Raw genomic sequence first — 18,519 nt, 5'->3', positions numbered from 1 at the left:
GACCCCCACGTTCTACCCTGGGCACATCACATGCCAAAGACAGAGAAACAATTGTCTTCATTTTTTCAGACAACTTACTAGCTTAGAGACGGACTCAGCACTGAATAAGTTTGTTATATTATTGTACAAGAATCAAAATTAGACTGTACACATAAGAGCAGAAATTCCATATACCTTTCCCTCTTTTTTTAGCCTCCAAAGACAAGAAATGAAATAGAAATGAACGCTTCACAAGAAAAGAAACGCATAACATCTGGATATGCTGATCAGATTTGTTGGACGCCGGATATCAAGAACGAATAATTATAATATAAATCAAGATATTATAGAGAAGTCCAGAAGAAAGGAAATTCGTGACATGATCCGTATCATTTTATTCTGACTTTTTTGGTTTGTTCCTAAGGAGTAGTTCGGTGCGAATGACTTGATAGAGTGTCGGTGCTTTGCTCGACCAATTCTGCCGTGCTGCCAGTCACTGGGTGTTCGGAGTCTAGCTGATGAATGCTAGCACCTGTTCGATGATGTGCTACATAGCCCATGCCAGACGGTCGCCCTGGTTCAGCACTTGCTACACGTTGAAATGTAGATGAAGAAGATGCTGTTGACCCCTGGCGTTCTTGACTTGTTCCGCTACCGGCTTCGCTTGGTGCAAAGGGTAGCCGAGCCTCAGATTCGCCTGCTGGGTGAAGGAGGTTGGAGCTGGGTATTCTGCGAGATGTGTGTGCTGCGCTATCGGGTGAACCTGGAATAGGTAATAACGATGGTGTTTCGTCTAGAGAGTCTTGGGGTCCATGTCTCCTCGAGCTCTTTCTCGGCACAGGAGGACGATTTGAGTTCGTACTAGTCCGCGAGCCGACCCGACTAGGAAGTTCGATTGAGCCGCCAGCATCGATCTGTGGCAATTTGAACGACTCCGTTTGCTGTTCGTCCTTTTCTTCCTCCGTCCCATCCGAATCGTGGTAGGATGTCGCGGTAACACCAGACACATTTCGGCTGTGACTCACCTCTCCAGCCTCATCAGGAGACTGTGAGTCAGGCTCATCTCTGTACGGTTCGTGGTATTCCGGGTCTTCGGCAGGTGGAAACATGCCCGCAGGAGGTGCTCGAGCGCTTCGAATCACCTCAAATCCTTTACCTTGTTCTTTCGTCTTTCCACCTAGTAACCGACGGAACCAACCTGATGCCGATGAGACGGGCCCTGTTGGGTCTGCCGGCCCCGTTTTCAATTTGCGAGTCCCGGTATGAGACAATGCAGGACCACGAACTCGATAGTAGAAGTCGACTTCGCGGACAGCATAGTCTTTGCGGTTCGGTCGGCCATCATCGAGATCAGCGTCATCTCGAGCAGTACCGAGATGTGCTGGGACAGGTTGACCAGCACTTTCGAGAGCGACATCCTCAGTATCGCTGCCAGACGTAGCTTGTGCTCGACCTTCACCGCCAGACTGTTGAGTATCTATGGTCTGTGTTCGAGGGCGAGGTGGCCGATAGTAAGGATCCATCGCCTCAGGCTTGAAGCCGATAACAGAACCACTCTTTGGTGTGCCCATAGGGAGATAACCAGCAGGGTGAGAGAATGCACTACTAGCGCCAGGAGTGGTAGGAGTGTACATTCCACTGTTTGTTCGACTATGTGGACCACCATGTGCACTACCGGCATCATAGGCAATACTTACTCGACCATCGCTAATAGCCTGGCGATTTAGAAGCATTGCAGAACTTCCAGATATACTTCTCGCTCGAGAGCCGCCAAATTGCGCTGATGAACGTTCGTCCATGTTGGCGAGCATAGCTGCTTCTGATGCCATGCTTTGACGTGTGCTGCTTCGGGGATTGCGTCGAGAGAGCTGTCTTGCACCGAAGACCTATAAGTAGTAAGTAAATTACCATTTCCATACAAACAGCACTATAAAAGAAACATACTTTTGTGAGGCCACCTCGAGTAGCACCTCCTTCTACGCCTCCGGCTCCTGCAAGTCGAGCAATCACTTCTATGAGGGTCTGCAGAGCGTTCAGAAAAAACCCAAATACCAGCATCGCTCCGTGCAGAATCAAGATGGCATATCCAATCCAACCTTTAGTCTGTTCTGAAATGCCCAGAGACGGTACAAAGGTGACACTCAGAAGCACGACTAAAAAGCGCACAAGAGAGAAAACAATCTGATAGAGGTTCATTGATGTTGGTGAGGCATATGGTCGAAAGGCAACAAGAAGCAAAATCATAGCCACTTCACATATTGCAAGCAGAACAACTTGAGCAACACCTGAAGGTTGCAGGGCGCCGATTGCGATGGCGCGGAGAAAGGTGATGAAAATAGGTACCAAAGCGAATGGAGCAACATCATCTCGATAAGTGTTGTAGAGAGGTCCGTATAGGAGGACAGTCGGAAGATCGTCAAATAGATATACCCGAGGTCGTGCGGAGACAATAAGGCGAATCATCCAGAGGGCAAAAAGGAGAATGGCTAAGATTAATATGACTGCCAATGCAACAGCATACGCGGCGGAATTTCCCGCGATAACAAGTTGATAGAGCGCAAGGGATAGAGTTGGTAATAGGAAGAAGTTGAAAGTAATGCGGATGATGTTGCCAACGGTAAACGGCATATTTTTCGACCGTAGATCCTCCTCTACAACGCGAGCCATGCGATGGTAGATCCATTGAGCGCCGAACGCAATTTGAGTTAACACGGTCACCACAAACAAAATCACCAGTAACCAGACAATTGATCCCGGCCAGACGTCCCTGATACTCTCCAAGCCGACATATTGTCGGAAGCGGTCAAAGCCATAAGTCCCGTTGACAACGTATATACCATCGACAACCGGGTCTATTCCACCTCCATGACTTGCGAAACTCTGGTTGAACATGAGAATCGACCACGCTCCTGAAGATACGACTGGCTGGTAGTATCCGGGATAACTTAGTGACAAAGCTCCGGTGAGCACAATGAACTGAATATATTGTAGGCAGTCCGCGAATCCTGGGGTAACTAGTCGTAAAAGATCTTCATCTCGGCCATAATTGCTCGTCCAACGGAATATGTCGGTCGATCCCCAGGGACTATAAGTAGATGCGAGGATATTTGCAAGAGTAAGAAGGACCAGTACCGCAAGAGGTAAAAATGCAAATACTCCTCTGAGTGTTCCCCCCAGGTCGGGCGTGATGATTCCAGATATACAGCCCAGATCCGTACCTGCTGTGTCGCCGGACTTGATGCGCAGGGTGGCAGCTAAACTGGCTAGCTGATATGATGTTTGAAGATCATGTTGAACTGCGAATGCTCGAAGCTGACTTGGGTCGCTCCTATATATTGAGACAGATTAGCCAAATCATCAAAGCTAAAAACAAAAAGCTGCTAAAGACATACCCGTTGACGTTGAGAACAGGCCCAAGAGGACAGCTGCCTTGGGTGACGTTTTGGCAAAATTCGGTCGCATGGTCATATGGCGTAAAGTTGAGCACGTCGAGTGTTGTGAATAGGGTGGTGTATGTCTCATTTCCATCATTATTGACTATATTGACAATTTCGCCATTTCCAGTGACATTTCCGTAAATGATGATTTCTATTGGATTTGGGCCGGGTGAAGGATCGTAGACGACAGAGAAGAACTGGGGGACGAATTGCAGTTGGCTTGGATCATTCAAAAGGTTGGCCTCTAAACAATTGTCGAAATTAATGAACGCGGCATTGGTCAGGGTTGTGAGATATGCGACCATGCAAAAAACTATTATAAGCCAGGAATTGCTGCTTTTTCGAATGCTCAGCTTCCGCCGTTGTAGTGTTTCCATGCTCTTGTCATTTTCCTTGACCCTGTCAAATAACTCTGGCGGTCCGGGGCTGCATCGATCATGTCGCCTATTCCCATCGACATCCATTGCGACCTCAAGGGGCTAATTGAGGAGACCTCCAAGAGGTCTGCCCCTTCCCAACACGGGGCCGTCAACCTGTTTGATTCCAAGCAATGGCCGGGATGGTTTGTTTCTGGTAGCAATCGTTGTTGGGGTTGAGGCACCCAATCGACGGTAATTCGAGATTTCGATCGACAGGTTACGGAATATCTATAATCACCTCGGTGGTGTTCGATCTTTTCAGTTGGAAAATGTTCGGGGGTCCGTCCATTCAGCCCAAGGCAACCAACTGCGGCTATGAAGCTTGCAACATGACGGGACGAAGAGTAGAATGAGCGACACAAGGCGGAGGAAAGTCTGTTAGAACAGAGAGTGGGACAATTGGCGGTCGGTCGATACAAAAGGAGGTAGATCGGGCTTAGTGAAAGGCGCAAGTATGGAGACTCGACGAAAAACAAAACAATTGACTGTGGTGTCCAAGATGTAAACTTGCCCAGCGAGATCCAGAAAGAGACAAGACGATGGCGGCCTGAGGATTCAGGTTGTAAGGCTTTCTAGTTTGGACTAGCGCATCTGACTGAGCCACTCTCTCCTCCTTGTTTGCTTCTGCTCAGTTAGACCTGCCAGAAACAGACCAGCACAGCCCTGTCAGTGTCCACATTTCCTAATTCGAAGCTTTAAAGTGAAACAGGTGTTTGCCGATTAGCCTGTGTTGACTCTGATTTTCGTTCTCCCTGATCCAGTGTGGCTGGGGKGTTTTCAGCCTCCGTTTACTGGTACTTGGCCGGAATCTACAACAGAAAATACTGTGCTTCAGGTGTACGGCATGCTCGTGCTAGGATTCACTACATAGTATAATACGACTGCGTCTACTGCACATCGAGCACGTACATACTTGCTTTAGTCGATGATAGCAAACTTGGCAGTCGGGATTCGGGTTGGTTTTCTACAGCCTAATGATGTCTGTGGGCTTTGATCCCGCATGTCTCACATACGAACTCTTCGTGCACGTTTCATTGGCCGATTGCTAGCCCAGAACGCAAATTTGGTGGCCGACGAGCCTTAGTTGCTTGAATTATGGGCCAAGCTATTAGTATGCTGTCTTCGCCCAATGTCTCATACAGCGATAGCACTTATCATGCTGGGAGAACTAGTGGTTTATCCTTGTCTCACCTTTAGCCACAGCTACAACATGATGAAGTCATGCTGTTCTTCGATATGATTCCAACAATGTCTAACTCGCAGACACTACGTTATGCACTTATTGTGTCTGTCACAGTGTAAGTGGAACATTGCCGGTTATTGACAGTTCGGCCTGGAATTCATCAGCCGGTTACATGAGTATGTAACTGGCTTAGCATTTGCCAATAGTTTATCTGAATTGGATCGATGGTGCATGATGCCGTACAACTATTGATGTCCAAGTCGACTTGACTGTTGGCACCAATAAAGTGTATCTGTGCCCGGGAAGTCTTTTACCAGCGAGGTTCTTTCTTTACTCATCCCGATTGTATCACCTTCAGACTCAAATATGGACATTCGAAGTTGTCACTATTGTCTCGACCGGTAGCGAAGAACATGATTTCATCATAGTACGTACCTCGACACCCTCTGGAGATCTCGTTGGTTAAACGCATGGTGACACCCAAGCATCAAGTCTGGCCATACAATGGAATTCACAATTCTTTGTTTAAAAATCGCAACCACGAATGCTTCACTAGGAATTCAGTCAGTGCTTTCTTCTCAAAGGTCTCGTAGGCGCTGATACGTAAAGCAGCAGGACCGTTTCTATCATAACGGGAAATAATCTTAAGGCAAACTTACACTGAAGACAAAAGCTTCGGGTTTACCAAGGCGGCGAGACTTGGAGTAATCACTAATCCAGCGTCTATTTAGCATCATGACCAGCCCAATCATTCACTGAGGCTTGAGAAATGATAGTGGCTGAACTCAGCTATAGCTACCAAAGTTTGAAACAGACCGCGTAAGGAATGATCTGCAAGCATGGCAACACTGAGCAATATTGTATCACTCCCACAGTCAAGCCACAGCACCGTTGGCCACGATTTGTCCAAAGATGCAAATACTATGTGATGCAGGGCGCTTCCGGGGAACGGATGATGACTCCGTCTAGCCTGAAACCATCTGTCTATGCCGTAACAGGTCATAGCTGTAGCGGCCTTATAAGCTAGACTAATAATTGAACAATATTACTGGTTGGTGGTGCTCCATTTTCTATTTTGGCGATTTCATAGTTCTAGCGCTCTGATTGGGCGAGTCGGCGCTTACTCTGACATCGATCCATAACCCTAATTCTTCGAGATGTTTGACGATTCAGTATACAGTATCATGACGGTCTGGCCATTTATTTGCATGGTGAATAGCTTTGCTTCATAGCTTTTACATCTGTGGGCGTTGCTAAAATTAAGATCTGGACTGTTCTAGGCTCTTGTTGCTTCTGACTGTGTTGAGTACATATACCCTCAGCTCAGCTCATCTCGTCCATTCTTTTTTCATTCAAACATCATTCATCAGTCATTCATATAAAGAGTCAGTCATTTCACGGTTTGCTCATTCCTTCTTTTAGCCATAGATTTGCTCTTGTTCATTCTTTTCAGCCTGCAATCTTCTTTGGTTCTCTCTTTACAACATCAATCTTTCTTCTTTTCTCTGAGAGAATAAGAGCTACCATCATTTCTTCGGAATTATATGTTCCTAATTTTCTATTTTCTACACCCATTACGAACACTATTCTAGCAACAGCTTCAAAATGGACCAGAGAAAAGGCATCTTCAAATTCATCCGGGTGAGCCGCCACGGCATCCTAGGCGTTACCTACCACGTCTTTCGCGTCGCCGAATTCATTACCTTGATCGCCATTATCGGTCTCACAGCTTCTTTCGTTTCTGACATGGTCAATGCCAATGTCTCCCCTCCATCTCTCCTCGTCGCTATCCTTTCTCTCGTAAGTCCCCCCTTTTCCTCAGTCCATCAACAACAACTCTAGCTGACAGGGACAAACCAGGTCGTCCTAACAGAACTCTACATAATAATAACCTCAATCCTCTTCTACGACCACAAAATGGCCTTCAAGTGGGCTCTCTGCTTGGACTGCATCATCCTAGCCGGTCTGATCGTCATTGCCGTCGAAGCCGGGAAACCACTCTCATACCTGCGTTGCTCTGATATCGGCACTTCCGATGATGCGTCAACTTTTGAGTCTACCTTGTCCGGTCTTGCGGGTGCGCTCAGTTCTGTGACAGGGTCGAACGCTTTTTCGAATTTCATTGCGTCGGCAAGACATGTTTGTACTGAGATGAAGGCTATTTGGGGGTTGATCATTGCAAATTGGTATTTCCCTCGATATCTTCCACTTCTGGATTAAGACTAATTTTTTGGTAGTATTTTCTTCGCATTTACCGTTATCACTGGCACTATTCTCTCATGGATGGATAGACGGTCTCATCAGCAAAAGGAAGTTGATGTGTAGAATGTGGACGTTTCCACTTTTTCGCAATCAACGGGTCTTCAGCTGAGCAGATTCGACCTGAACCTGACATCTGTACGATTGTACGATTGTGCAGCCTTTCACTTCTTCAATTCTCCGAAAGTAACTGGATGCTGCACATAAAACAAAATATGGGACTTGAAATTTGCAAATGGGTGGCGTAGAGGTATTTTGACGGCTGTGACATTCACCATTCACTCCTTGTACTTTTTTTTTCTTTTTTTGCTATTCTTGTTGTATTTTGCTTGTGGTCTCTGATTCCTGGTTTGCTCAATTGAGCTCTAATACTTATTGTCTTTTACATGGTGTATTTAAACTCTTTGACAGAAGCATAATGGTCATGATTGAATACAAAGGCTCCGTAGTAAATGTGTACTTCACGTACGTAGATAGGTAGTACATTATGGCAAGATAGAGACTATACAGAACCACCGAGCTCGATCAAAATTTCATTCATAATCTACGTTAAACATCAAGCTCATCAAAAATCTAACTCACACCCTCCAACAGCGGCCTCTGCCCATAAACGACTACCCTATAATAATTAGATCAACCCAGCTCTCAATGTATGGAAATCAACTCACAACTCATAGTAGACCCTACTACTCTGTTCTGCAAGCACTTGATTTGTTTTTGCCACGAATTCTTTCGCTTCATTTGCCGTCCACTATACCTCGCTATCAGTAATTGCCAAGCAATGAGAAACAATGAAAGGACAAACCCCCATGTATCGCGTACTAACAGCCAGAATCCACCCCTCCATCCCCGTCTCCCAAAACTGTCGAAACCATCTCGCAATCTCCGCAAGACGCGTAACTGGGTAATCCGAGTATTCTCCACATATACTACTAGTGGTAGTAGCTGTTGGAGCTATTCCCTCCGAGGAATCGAACAGGGGTAACATATACCGCTCCTGGCGCACATCCTCAAAGCCCGCTTCATAGATCAAACTAGCCATTTGATCTGCGACAAACCACGTTTTGCCTGTTCGCTTGCTACATTCTTGCCAGAATCTGTACCAAGTCACGAAAATCGAGTTTGAATCATGATCGGCAGCCGTCGAATCCCATCCTTTACCCTCCTTATGACAGAAATCACTTCCGACGGCGTCACCTCGCGTGTACAGAAATCTCGGCACTAATGAAACCTCAACCTGCTCAATCCATCCCTTTCCCGGCTCCAGATGCTCAAACGCTTGCTGATACAGTTTCCGCCAATCCTTGACGCTACCGTACAGACAGCGGATGTGTACAAGATCAAATAGTTCGCGTCCTTCGTCAAGATAGGTCCAGTTTGAGCAGCAGTCGTCAACTTCGAAGGTCAGGTTTGGGCGGATGGTGAAGTCAGGGTGCCAGAGGGGGGAGAGATCGGTGCCGAGGATTTGAGCTTGGGGGTGAGCGTCGGAGACGTTGCTATCAACTTATGTCAGCATATTTTCCCTAATGAAAACAATTTTCGGTTGGGAGACGATTTACCTGGCCCATAGTCCTATTCCGGTGCCGATGTCAAGGACATGATGGGGCTGTGCTACTGGGGCGAAATAGAGTCTGTCTTGTAGGACTAGGGTGAATAGGTGGTGGCTGGCAAATATTAGCATTTCATATATACTACTTGTCGAGAAAATAAATCACATACGCAACTTTCTGGTGATACGCATCTTGTTCATCGTTTGGACCCCAATACGAGCCTTCACCTGTTCACTAGGTCAGTCATGTACTTTGGTATCTGAATTTCATGCCTGCTCAACATATAGAGTAAAAGACAGACGTACGATATGCATGATATCTCCGATTGTTCTCGTATTTGTATGCCTGCAATGGCGATGCGAGTACATTGGTCCTGACATTGACAAATTAGCCAAACTTGTACAATTTGCTATGACTACCTAATAGCAGTGTGGGACTCACGATAGATTATCGCTGGAACTCTCTCTAGACGATGAGCCGTCATTTCTCTGTTGACCGCACAAGCAATATATCAGCCTTAATCGTCACCACAGTCACAATTTTAATAGCTAAACTCACCGAAAACGAGCTTTGTCTCCTCGGCGTCAGAAGACCTGTCGCCATGATCTCACAGCAAATCAAAACAGCGTAGTATTTCGTCGTCCAAGCAATATGTCACGTAAAAATAAAGATCTCCTCCTCTTTTTGTCGTTTAACTTCAAACCTCGAAGGTCTTGGATCTCCTCAAGACCCGTTTCAGCACAACAGCAGTCCAGATATATTGAACTCAATCTTTCGATGCAGGGTAATCCCAGGCTACTCTCCGACAGAGGATAAGAAGAAGAAGAACGATGGCGAGATTCGAACAACGAAATACGGGAAAATGCAGTGAAGAACGACGTTCTACCCATCCACCTCTTTCTATCCTTGGCTGGAGAATCAGGCATATTTATGTCTCTGTCGATCACCTGTCATACCCTGTCAGAACGTCTAGTACACTCACCCAAAACCTAAACCTTGACGCATCAATAGGCAGTCAAATTCAAAAACCGACCAGATCGACCCCCGTATTTCCCAACAATTCGGATAACATACCTGGTAACAAACCCCGCGAGCATGGAACATTGAAATTAAGCCGTTTCGCTTAACAAGCTTCTTCGAGAATGATTGAAACGGTATGCACGTAACCCAATTCAGGTCTACGGCATCAGTAAATGTGAAAGGATGAAACAGCACCAATAATGCTTATCTCTTCTCCCGTCTATACAATACGCCTCGTCTAGCTCAGTCGGTAAGCAGATGTACATATCAGACTCGTTTCATCCTCAACGTGGCCGAGTCTAGAATCACTGGCGGCAAAGGCTTAAAGTACGAATGAACGACAGCTGTGCATATCATTCCAGTCCTGTCGCGTGAGTCAGTTGATCTATTGATCACGCCTGTCAAAATACGTACACGCTAGTAAGACTTTTGTGATGAGGTCACTCAGTTAGTGTTCTCCGGCGAGGACAAATAGTATGCGTCATTTGTAGCTTGATAGGTAGTTAGCGTCGTTCCTGGGTGTCGCCTTGTCGCGTGCTGTGCAGAATGTTGTTTTCCGCATGCGGCTCCCATGTTGGGTCGGACGGTGAAACATTCCAGTTACCATTCAACTCGCTGGGAGGAAGGATTTTCGGGTGATGTCGGATGGCTTAGACAAACTCTATTATGCATAAATATTTCCAATGCGTATAGTATATTGTTTCATGATTCGAGTTGCAGATTGACAAGTGAACGGGTTTGTGTTCCTTGACTTGATGCCGGGACACATTCCGGAAGGACAATGTGTGACCAGGCACGTGGTACAAGCTGTCAAATCACTTCTTGGTAAATGATTGTGTCATGTTCCATCTATCGCTGGGGCCTCGTACGAAGCAGAAAATAAGAGGATCAATCGCTTGTGTAATGACAACCGCCACTTCACCCGTCATATAGGTATCATGTATCAACCAAACGCATCCATCAAACCTAACAATCTCACCACCAAATCCTTCCCTCCAACGACAGTGAATCACCCCGAACTAACAGGCGGAATGATAGCAACCTCCTCCCCCTCCCCAATCACCCTCCCCTCTCCCTCCTGTCCTCCCTCTATCCCGTCATCTTCCACGGACGGAATATCAACATACTCCAACCCAACACTAACACTACAACTACTCAACACCTTCTCCATAATGCCCGGGTACCGCTCTTCGAGCAAAGGAAACAATCTGGAAAGTGGCAATGGTGCTGGAAGGGATTCGCTGGATTTGCCGGTGTAGCTGGATGCTGATGCGAAGTAGAGGATTTGGAAGGTTGCCATTTCAGCTTTTTAATTTTCTGCTCTGGATTGCTCTTCTCTCGGCTGTTAGGTATTGGGTTTTTGATATATGATTAATTCTTTGTCTGTTTTAGTGTTGGTGAGGGGTTGCTTTTGGTGTGAGTCCGGTTGTTTGCTGTTCGCAAATATGGATGTGGTAGATCGGTGGGGTTTGATTCTTGAAGAATTGCCCTTCGGGACGAGACCGAGTGTTGATTGCTTTGATTTGGTCTGTGCTCTTTATATATATCAATTTGTGCAATGCACAGCACTAGGTAAAAATTGGTGAATTACTTTAGTCTACCTAGGTGGACAATGATTAAGAAAAATTAAAAAAAAAATAAAGATTTAAACAAGTGGATATCATGTGACGGCCATGCGCCGAATAACAAACGCTAGGTAACTTCACAACAGCGAAGTATAAATTGTACAACTAAGCTATCAAAGCTTTAAAAGCTGACACAAAGTCATCACGCAGGTCCTCCCAATGCTCGATACCAATACTGACTCTCAACAATCGTCGATCAACCCGTGTATCCGACATGGCCCGCCATTCAATCAGACTCTCAACGCCTCCAAGACTGGTAGCGTGGTGGAAGTATTGTAGTTTGCTGGGCAATCTTCGGGCCAAATTTTCGTCCTTCATGATAATCGAAAACACTGGACCGTACCCATTGGGCATTTGTTTCTTGACCCAAGGCTCTGTTTGAAGGCTGGCGTGTCTGATCTCACCTAAAACTTTCGATACAGCTTCTGCGTCGTTTCCTGCAGGTATATTTGACTGGGTCAATGCAGAGTGAAGGAACGATACAAGGCTTGTCGCATTCTGGCTTGCGCGTTGAACCCTCAATTCAAGAGTCCGCAAACTGCGTACTCCGAGCCAGCTCTCCAAGTTACCCATGTTGTTTCCAAGATGAAGACGTTGAGCAAATAGCTGCTCGAACCAATCCTTTCGCTTTGTGGCCAGTACGCCGCAGAGGAGATCACTGTGTCCTCCGAAATATTTAGACCCAGAATGCATGACAATATCGGCACCAAACTCAAACGGGTCCTGCAGACCAGGCGGACCAAATGTACTATCTACAATGAGAAATGCGCCACGGGAGTGTGCCTTTTGCGCATAGTGTTCAATATCGAAAGCTGTTCCGTCAGGGTTCAGAGGTGTCTCGAGCAGGATGACATCTCCGGCCTGCAATTCCTCCGCAGGACAGTCCAGACCTAGTTTCTTCAACCCAGTGAGTCTATTGAAAATCTCAATAACACCATGGCAGCCATGGTAGTTGTCTCCAATGGATATGTTTTTCGGGTTAAGCAGCACCAATGCTCCATTCAAAGCTGCCAGTCCAGAACCATATGCGAGTGCGCGACCTTGGAGTAGGGACGAAAGGATGGCTTCGAAACGCGCAGAGTTCGGCGCCGCAACACGAGAGTAGATTGGTTCAACGGTGGTAGGGTCCTCTTCGTCAAACTATGACAGTGTTAGAAAGAGCTCGCGACATAATTGGGAATACATACATTGCGTTCTGCAGCCGTGGTCAATTTATCTGGATTTTCATGGTACCGAAATGTCGTGGATAGGTGGATTGGAGGAGCAACGTCTGTGACATTATTGACAACATCATCCGCATGGACTGCGAGTGTCGCTGGTCTAGCTGTTGGGTGAGCCATGATGACAAGGTCGGTCTGATTTCAATTGAGTGTTTTGTTCAACAGGTGAAAATAGTTCTTGTCAGACGACACTGTAAGATAATAAGTCGTCGTAATCATAAGAGTCATCGGGTGGGAGGTAAATGATGTGAGGGGATGGTGGGTCCCGATGTCGCCTTATCAAATTAATTTCTGAGCAAGTGTCAAAGGGCGTCTATCCGAATGAGTAAACATTATCCGGTACCCGGTCACATGACTGGTCCGGGTTTGTGTTCTCTGATCGCGAATCATTCGATTTCTTGCTTAGTTGGGATTTCATCTGCGCATGGATGCCATTCGCGCAGGCTCTCGGGCGGAGCCTGGCAGACATTGAAGAAATTTGCTGCGATCTGCACACTATTAGCGAAGGCAGTCAAGGAATCATAGATAGTCATACCTTGCTCGGAATCAAACCCAATGGTAATATCGTCATGCTCAGTGGCATATTCAAGCATATCCAAGCAGACAAATCCGGATGCCTCTTCTTCATCTTTCTTGGGAAGGGCAAACTTTGCATCAACAATTCGGACGGTACATTTTCCAGACCGGCTGGAGCTCTCGTAGTTGTCGGTCCCTCTTAATAAGAAATTCATACATCTGCCATGACTGAAATCGCTGCCAAAGAAAGCCAGTAGTTGGATGGTCTTGTTCTGCACTACCAGCTGTAATCGCACTCCGCTCGCTTCCCATTTCTTGTGGATCGGAACAACCATGCGTCGACGAGCAATGGCGAAGCTTGTGGCAACCCCGTCGTAAACGACGCGGAACCCGGTCATCATCTCTTCGAACTTGTGTAGGTCTATCGGTGTTAGCGACGATCAAGCCTACTGACAATTTATACAAACTCACTCTCAAGGGAGCTAAACTCGAAACGCCGAATTGTAGGCTTAGTCTTTGATGCCTCTAAAAATTGCGTCAAGCGGTCCGGCAGCTCTTTCTCCACGAGGTTCTCTGCAATAGCCACAGTCATGTCCTCCTGGCGTGCACGGTACATAGTGAATGTAGTGTTAGCATTGGGATCCAGCCCAATTTTCATTTCCCCAGGACCTACGTTCTGTCAGTATTGCACTTCGAAAAGTGGGCGGAGATTCCTACCCAGATTGATACGATCCGTGACCGTGCCCCAGTCGGTGCTAATCAGCGCACGAAGATTCTCGGATAGAACCTGTTGGCCATAGCTGCGATCAAAATAAGGATATGATGAATCTAAGTCGATGACAGACACTGATCCTGCGTTGAACTTGAGATGGGACATTCCAGGCCCTCCGGTCACAGGATCACGGGCCTCTTCTATCGAAAATGAACGAGTCGGCAGATTAGGAGAGGTGGCTTCATTTTCATTGGCTAGCATGCCTAGCAGAAGGGAATGCATCAGAGTTCGCTGCTCGATTCGATCAAAAGTCAATACCATCGAACGCGGCCGTGAATCTTCCTTCAACTTTAGCAACAAGGCAGGCGATCCATTTTCACCACGGAGATAACCAAACACGATGGGCGCTCCATATCCCAAGGTATGTTGTACGCTACTTAGAGTTTTGGTTTGAGGATTCGTCACCACGGAAAGGCGGAAACCCCGGTGAGCTTTACGCTTTCCCGTACCTTCAGTCCACGTAACAGTCTTCTCAAATAGTGCCATTCGACAAAGCGGCGAGGGTTCCGAGGGGAAGGCTTTTGGCGTACCCGAGTCCATGTACTGAAACACTTTGAGAGTGTCATGAAAGATTCTCTTTTCACCAGCCTCCGGGCTAAGGCTCTTTTCTGTCTTCAGCGTATACTGAACAATGTTCCAAAGCATCTTGAAATCCTTTTCTGAAAATGCCACGTTCAGTTCAAATCCGCGCCGAAGCTTGACCGTCATTGTCCGCGCCTTTACCTGCCATTGAACATCGTCCCATGTTGGACCATTTTTTCGGTCGCTTTGGATCAAAATATTGACAAGTTCGCTTTGACTGGAGATCGCCGCAAGCACGTACCAGTCAGCTTTGTCTCGTCTGATAGACAAAACGCATTGGATTGAATATTGGGAAGTATCATCTTCGTCGTCGCTAGCCAGAGAAACATCCACAAACATAGTCCCATAGCTGAAATATCGGCTCGYATCTCCCMCTAACATCATCTCAGGGGTATTAGCCAATTGAGAGGATGAGTCAATCAACATAGAGCGTCTATTTGACCCTGACACAGCCGCCGCCACATCCGGTGCAAAGAAGGGGTACCGCACCCAGATGTTGGTATCTATTGGATGGTCATTGATTTGGGAAGTTGCAATAGCGGTTAAGATCTGATTCCGTTTCATGGATACGGTCAATGCACGCAGATGATTCATGATTTTCTGATGTAGATTGACTAAMCCCGCCATTCTGTGGTCTCCTGTCGTATTGACCACTGCGACCAATGCATCAATGCTCATTCTACCGTAACGGGTCAACTCAGGGTGTTTCGGCACAATTTGGGTGGAAATCCACCATGCTTTACCGAGATCAACAACCGCCTGCATAGCTTCAGTTGGGTCCGGGTTTCGTCCCGAACGTACAGCAGATTCCAGTCCAGATCGACCGCGAAGGAACCACCACGTGGAAGCTCTCACCCACTCAGCGAACGATGTCTCCATTAACGGTTTTACGTTTTCTGCAGCCAACCCGTAAAGACTATTGAATCTCTCAACATATGCCGTAAATTCCTGGTACGCAGAGTCTCCCATAGCATTGGCGACTGATCGAAGAGTCATCTTTGCTGAACGAGGTGCTGGGGCGGCACTGGAAGGCTTGGGAGGTTCTGCTGCCACCCTGGGAGGCGGAGCTGCCTGGTACTGTGGAGGAGGGCCGGTTGGTTGAGCACGAGACGCTTCAGGGAGCGGAAACACAGTTTTAGGTTCATCGGTAGTTGGTGAAAGACTGCTAGCAGAGCTTCCTCCAGGGGATAAAATTTCGGGAATATCGTCGCGTCGAAGGGCTTTGACCTGATCATGAACAGCCGGGACTGGACTAGTACGGAGTGACAAAGTAGGCGTTGCGACATCAACGTTCAGCGACTGCTGGGAAACTTGGGATCGCTGCGATGTGAATGACGGACGAGTGGGAAGGGATTCCTGTTGTCGGCGATGTACTTCATCATCGGCTTCAGTCGGCGAGGTGGGGTCGTCTTGTTCTAAACGGTGCTGTAACGCAAGACCTTCTTCCTCCTGCATTCGAGCATGTATCCTGCGTGCAAATGACTTGGAATCGGGAGATGCTCGGAAAGACAGTCTTGAACCTGGCTCACCCGAGTTCAATGCCATGAGAAAATCTTGATCCTGCGGACTTAGCAATAGAGGCTTCCAGGCTGGAGGGTTTTCAGGTTGTGTTTTTGGGGCAGCACTACTGGAAAAAGACGTATCCAAGTGTAGCTCAGGCAGTGTCGGCCGGCGATCTTGGAGGTCTTCATATGCACCATCAATATGCACTTTGGGCTCCTCCTTCGTTAGGCGTCCCTTCTTGCGCGATATTTCCACCGTGGGTTCCTCAGATTCGTCACCACCTTCTCCCATGACCTCTGGTGGTAGATCCGTGAATTTCACTTTCAGCCCTTTGTGTCGTCGTGTTTTCGGCTTCGGTGGGCTAGCCTGAGTGCTGGATTTTGGGGAAAGCGCGACATACTGTTTGGGAGGAGATGGGGGCGTAGACAAGTCTCGTCGTTGCGGTGAACTCGATTCAAAGGTAGAATTCGCAACAGGAGGGACGACGATGGGCGATTCAGGTAACGGCCTGGGGCGATTGTGTCCCAGAAAGTCATCCAGCTGGCGTTCAGTCGCCTCTGCTTGTTTCGAATCTCGATCCTTGGAGAACAGTTTCTCACGCCATTTGGATTTTTGATCGCTGCCAGCTTTTTCCGTCTTTTCTGCCTTTTCGGTCTTGTCTCGTCCACCCCAATTCAATCGCCTAACAGACTTGGACGATTGGAGCGGTTTAGGGGGTTCCTGGGTTGCTAGGAAGGCGAACGGGTCGTCTCCCGCCATGGCGCTGATAAGCCCGTGTTAGCTCCCTATAAGCAAGTCAATCCACTTCGACCTCTCTCTGGACCATGTCACGGTCAGTCCAAAAGAAGTGGTGTTTTATGCGTCCAGGGTACGCCTCAGATTTATAAGAGTCGAGGCTATTTTTGCGTGAAATCTGTGTAACAGTAGATTATGGCGCAGACAGGAGTCAAAAGGTCTCCTTGTCGCAAGCGGGGTCACGGGCCGTAGGTAGCTCAGGCACAAATACACGATCGACAACGAGTCTGGTCGAGAGGTTCAAGTGGTTCAAAGCGAATTGAATAGCGACAAATTCAACAATTGACGATCGCAGAAAGGACAGATGATTAGGAGTGAAAAAGGAGCCGAGCCGGTCGCTCACTCAATCGCCCAAGGGATGTTGCAGGGACGGAAGTATGTTGGTGAGGAAGGAAGGTTTGAGGGGGAAAGAGCGGTCCTTCCCACGGCAAGAATAGTCCAGCTCCTGCCTCTTGACAGCGTTCGTCGTCAAAAATAAGTAACAGAAACAAAAGAAGAGAGAAAAGAAAACAGAGACACACACTACTGTCGTTTCGTTGGTCTGTTGGGATGTGGTTGTCAGCAGATAAGAAACGTAGGCTAGTTAGTTACTACGTAGATTACTTAGTTTGACCGCCTTCTATTCGCAGCTGTAGTTCCCTTCTTTGCTTTTTTCTCTCTTAATAGGCTCATACACTGGTCAAGGTTCAGACGATTCATTTTATTCGATTGGAGCATTTGAGCGCAGCAGCGAATCAGAGACAGCGTGGGCGTGGTTCTTGACAATCAGGAGTCGTTATCGTGGATCTAATTAGCTGTCCCTGAACAGGCGTCACTAACAATGGAAATATTAATACTCCCAGACCAATCAAATCGAGTGTTTCACTACGATGCTGTGTATGGAGACCGTATCGCCTAGTACGTATGTTAGTACGTATGGAGTATGGAGTATGCGGAGACGTTGTGCTTTGAGAATGCTGATTGGTACAGCAGGCTTAGATATCTTTCCGCTCGTACGTTAAATTGCTAGCTTCGTAGAGGAACTACTCCGTAGTGAGACCTTCATCTTGATGCTTGCCGCCCATTACAGTGCTGGTGTCATTCCTACTCTGATCATCACCAATGAGCAATGTCGAAGGAATCAATTGAGTCAAGACCGAGTCCGTCGCAGAAACATGTGTACAGCGACGTGCGAGTCAAACATGCGTTCGCTTACCATACAGTCACTATAGTGTAAGGCTTGCAACACGCCCCACAAGCCGAGATTAAGCTCGTCTGTCCACTGGTCGCTTAGTCCCCCCATGGTGGGCTCTGGATATCTCCTACAGCCAATCATAGATAACCCTCCAACCTGACGCTGATCTGAAACAACGCTAGCCCCTTTCTGGCCATCCCGCGGCAGTACTTTTTCCCCACTGTCACAGGCGTGTTCCACTGTGTCGAGTGTGGGCTCCGCTCCTCGAGTACGTAGGGGTGTACGACTTCTACACGTAGTATACTACTATTATGTATGTATATACGTACACCGTACACGTCAAGCTCATGGGCATCGCCTCTAGTGGACTGGTATATACGTGCAGACTGAGCGACATCGGTTGGAAATAAACAATCGATCCAGCCACGGCGCATAAACATCGTCATTGCTGTCATCATCGTGCGCCTCGCATTCCAGGGACTCCA

The 18,519-nt window shown here is 47.4% G+C and overlaps 5 protein-coding genes across 5 annotated transcripts; 1 reads left to right on the top strand and 4 right to left on the bottom strand.

The window, feature by feature from the left end:
* Positions 1-398: 398 nt before the first annotated feature.
* BHQ10_003230 (uncharacterized protein) lies at positions 399-3,880 on the bottom strand (the record flags this gene model as incomplete). Its single annotated transcript, XM_040875464.1, has 3 exons — positions 399-1,865; positions 1,924-3,307; positions 3,372-3,880. 3 exons carry the CDS (start codon positions 3,878-3,880, stop codon positions 399-401), a joined length of 3,360 nt encoding a protein of 1,119 aa, XP_040731734.1.
* A 2,743-nt stretch (positions 3,881-6,623) lies between these two features.
* On the top strand, positions 6,624-7,343 carry BHQ10_003229 (uncharacterized protein; the record flags this gene model as incomplete). Its single annotated transcript, XM_040875462.1, has 3 exons — positions 6,624-6,818; positions 6,879-7,204; positions 7,256-7,343. 3 exons carry the CDS (start codon positions 6,624-6,626, stop codon positions 7,341-7,343), a joined length of 609 nt encoding a protein of 202 aa, XP_040731733.1.
* Positions 7,344-7,850: 507 nt separating this feature from the next.
* Positions 7,851-9,311, bottom strand: BHQ10_003228 (uncharacterized protein; the record flags this gene model as incomplete). Its single annotated transcript, XM_040875461.1, has 7 exons — positions 7,851-7,896; positions 7,946-8,028; positions 8,083-8,773; positions 8,837-8,941; positions 8,997-9,054; positions 9,133-9,200; positions 9,247-9,311. 7 exons carry the CDS (start codon positions 9,309-9,311, stop codon positions 7,851-7,853), a joined length of 1,116 nt encoding a protein of 371 aa, XP_040731732.1.
* Positions 9,312-11,577: 2,266 nt separating this feature from the next.
* On the bottom strand, positions 11,578-12,812 carry BHQ10_003227 (uncharacterized protein; the record flags this gene model as incomplete). Its single annotated transcript, XM_040875460.1, has 2 exons — positions 11,578-12,612; positions 12,660-12,812. 2 exons carry the CDS (start codon positions 12,810-12,812, stop codon positions 11,578-11,580), a joined length of 1,188 nt encoding a protein of 395 aa, XP_040731731.1.
* A 266-nt stretch (positions 12,813-13,078) lies between these two features.
* Positions 13,079-16,824, bottom strand: BHQ10_003226 (uncharacterized protein; the record flags this gene model as incomplete). Its single annotated transcript, XM_040875459.1, has 3 exons — positions 13,079-13,629; positions 13,680-13,877; positions 13,926-16,824. 3 exons carry the CDS (start codon positions 16,822-16,824, stop codon positions 13,079-13,081), a joined length of 3,648 nt encoding a protein of 1,215 aa, XP_040731730.1.
* Positions 16,825-18,519: the final 1,695 nt, after the last annotated feature.

This window comes from Talaromyces amestolkiae (genome assembly GCF_001896365.1).
Source record: "Talaromyces amestolkiae strain CIB chromosome Unknown scaffold5.1, whole genome shotgun sequence".
Classification (NCBI taxonomy): domain Eukaryota; kingdom Fungi; phylum Ascomycota; class Eurotiomycetes; order Eurotiales; family Trichocomaceae; genus Talaromyces; species Talaromyces amestolkiae.
This window is presented reverse-complemented; position numbering and strand designations above follow the sequence as displayed.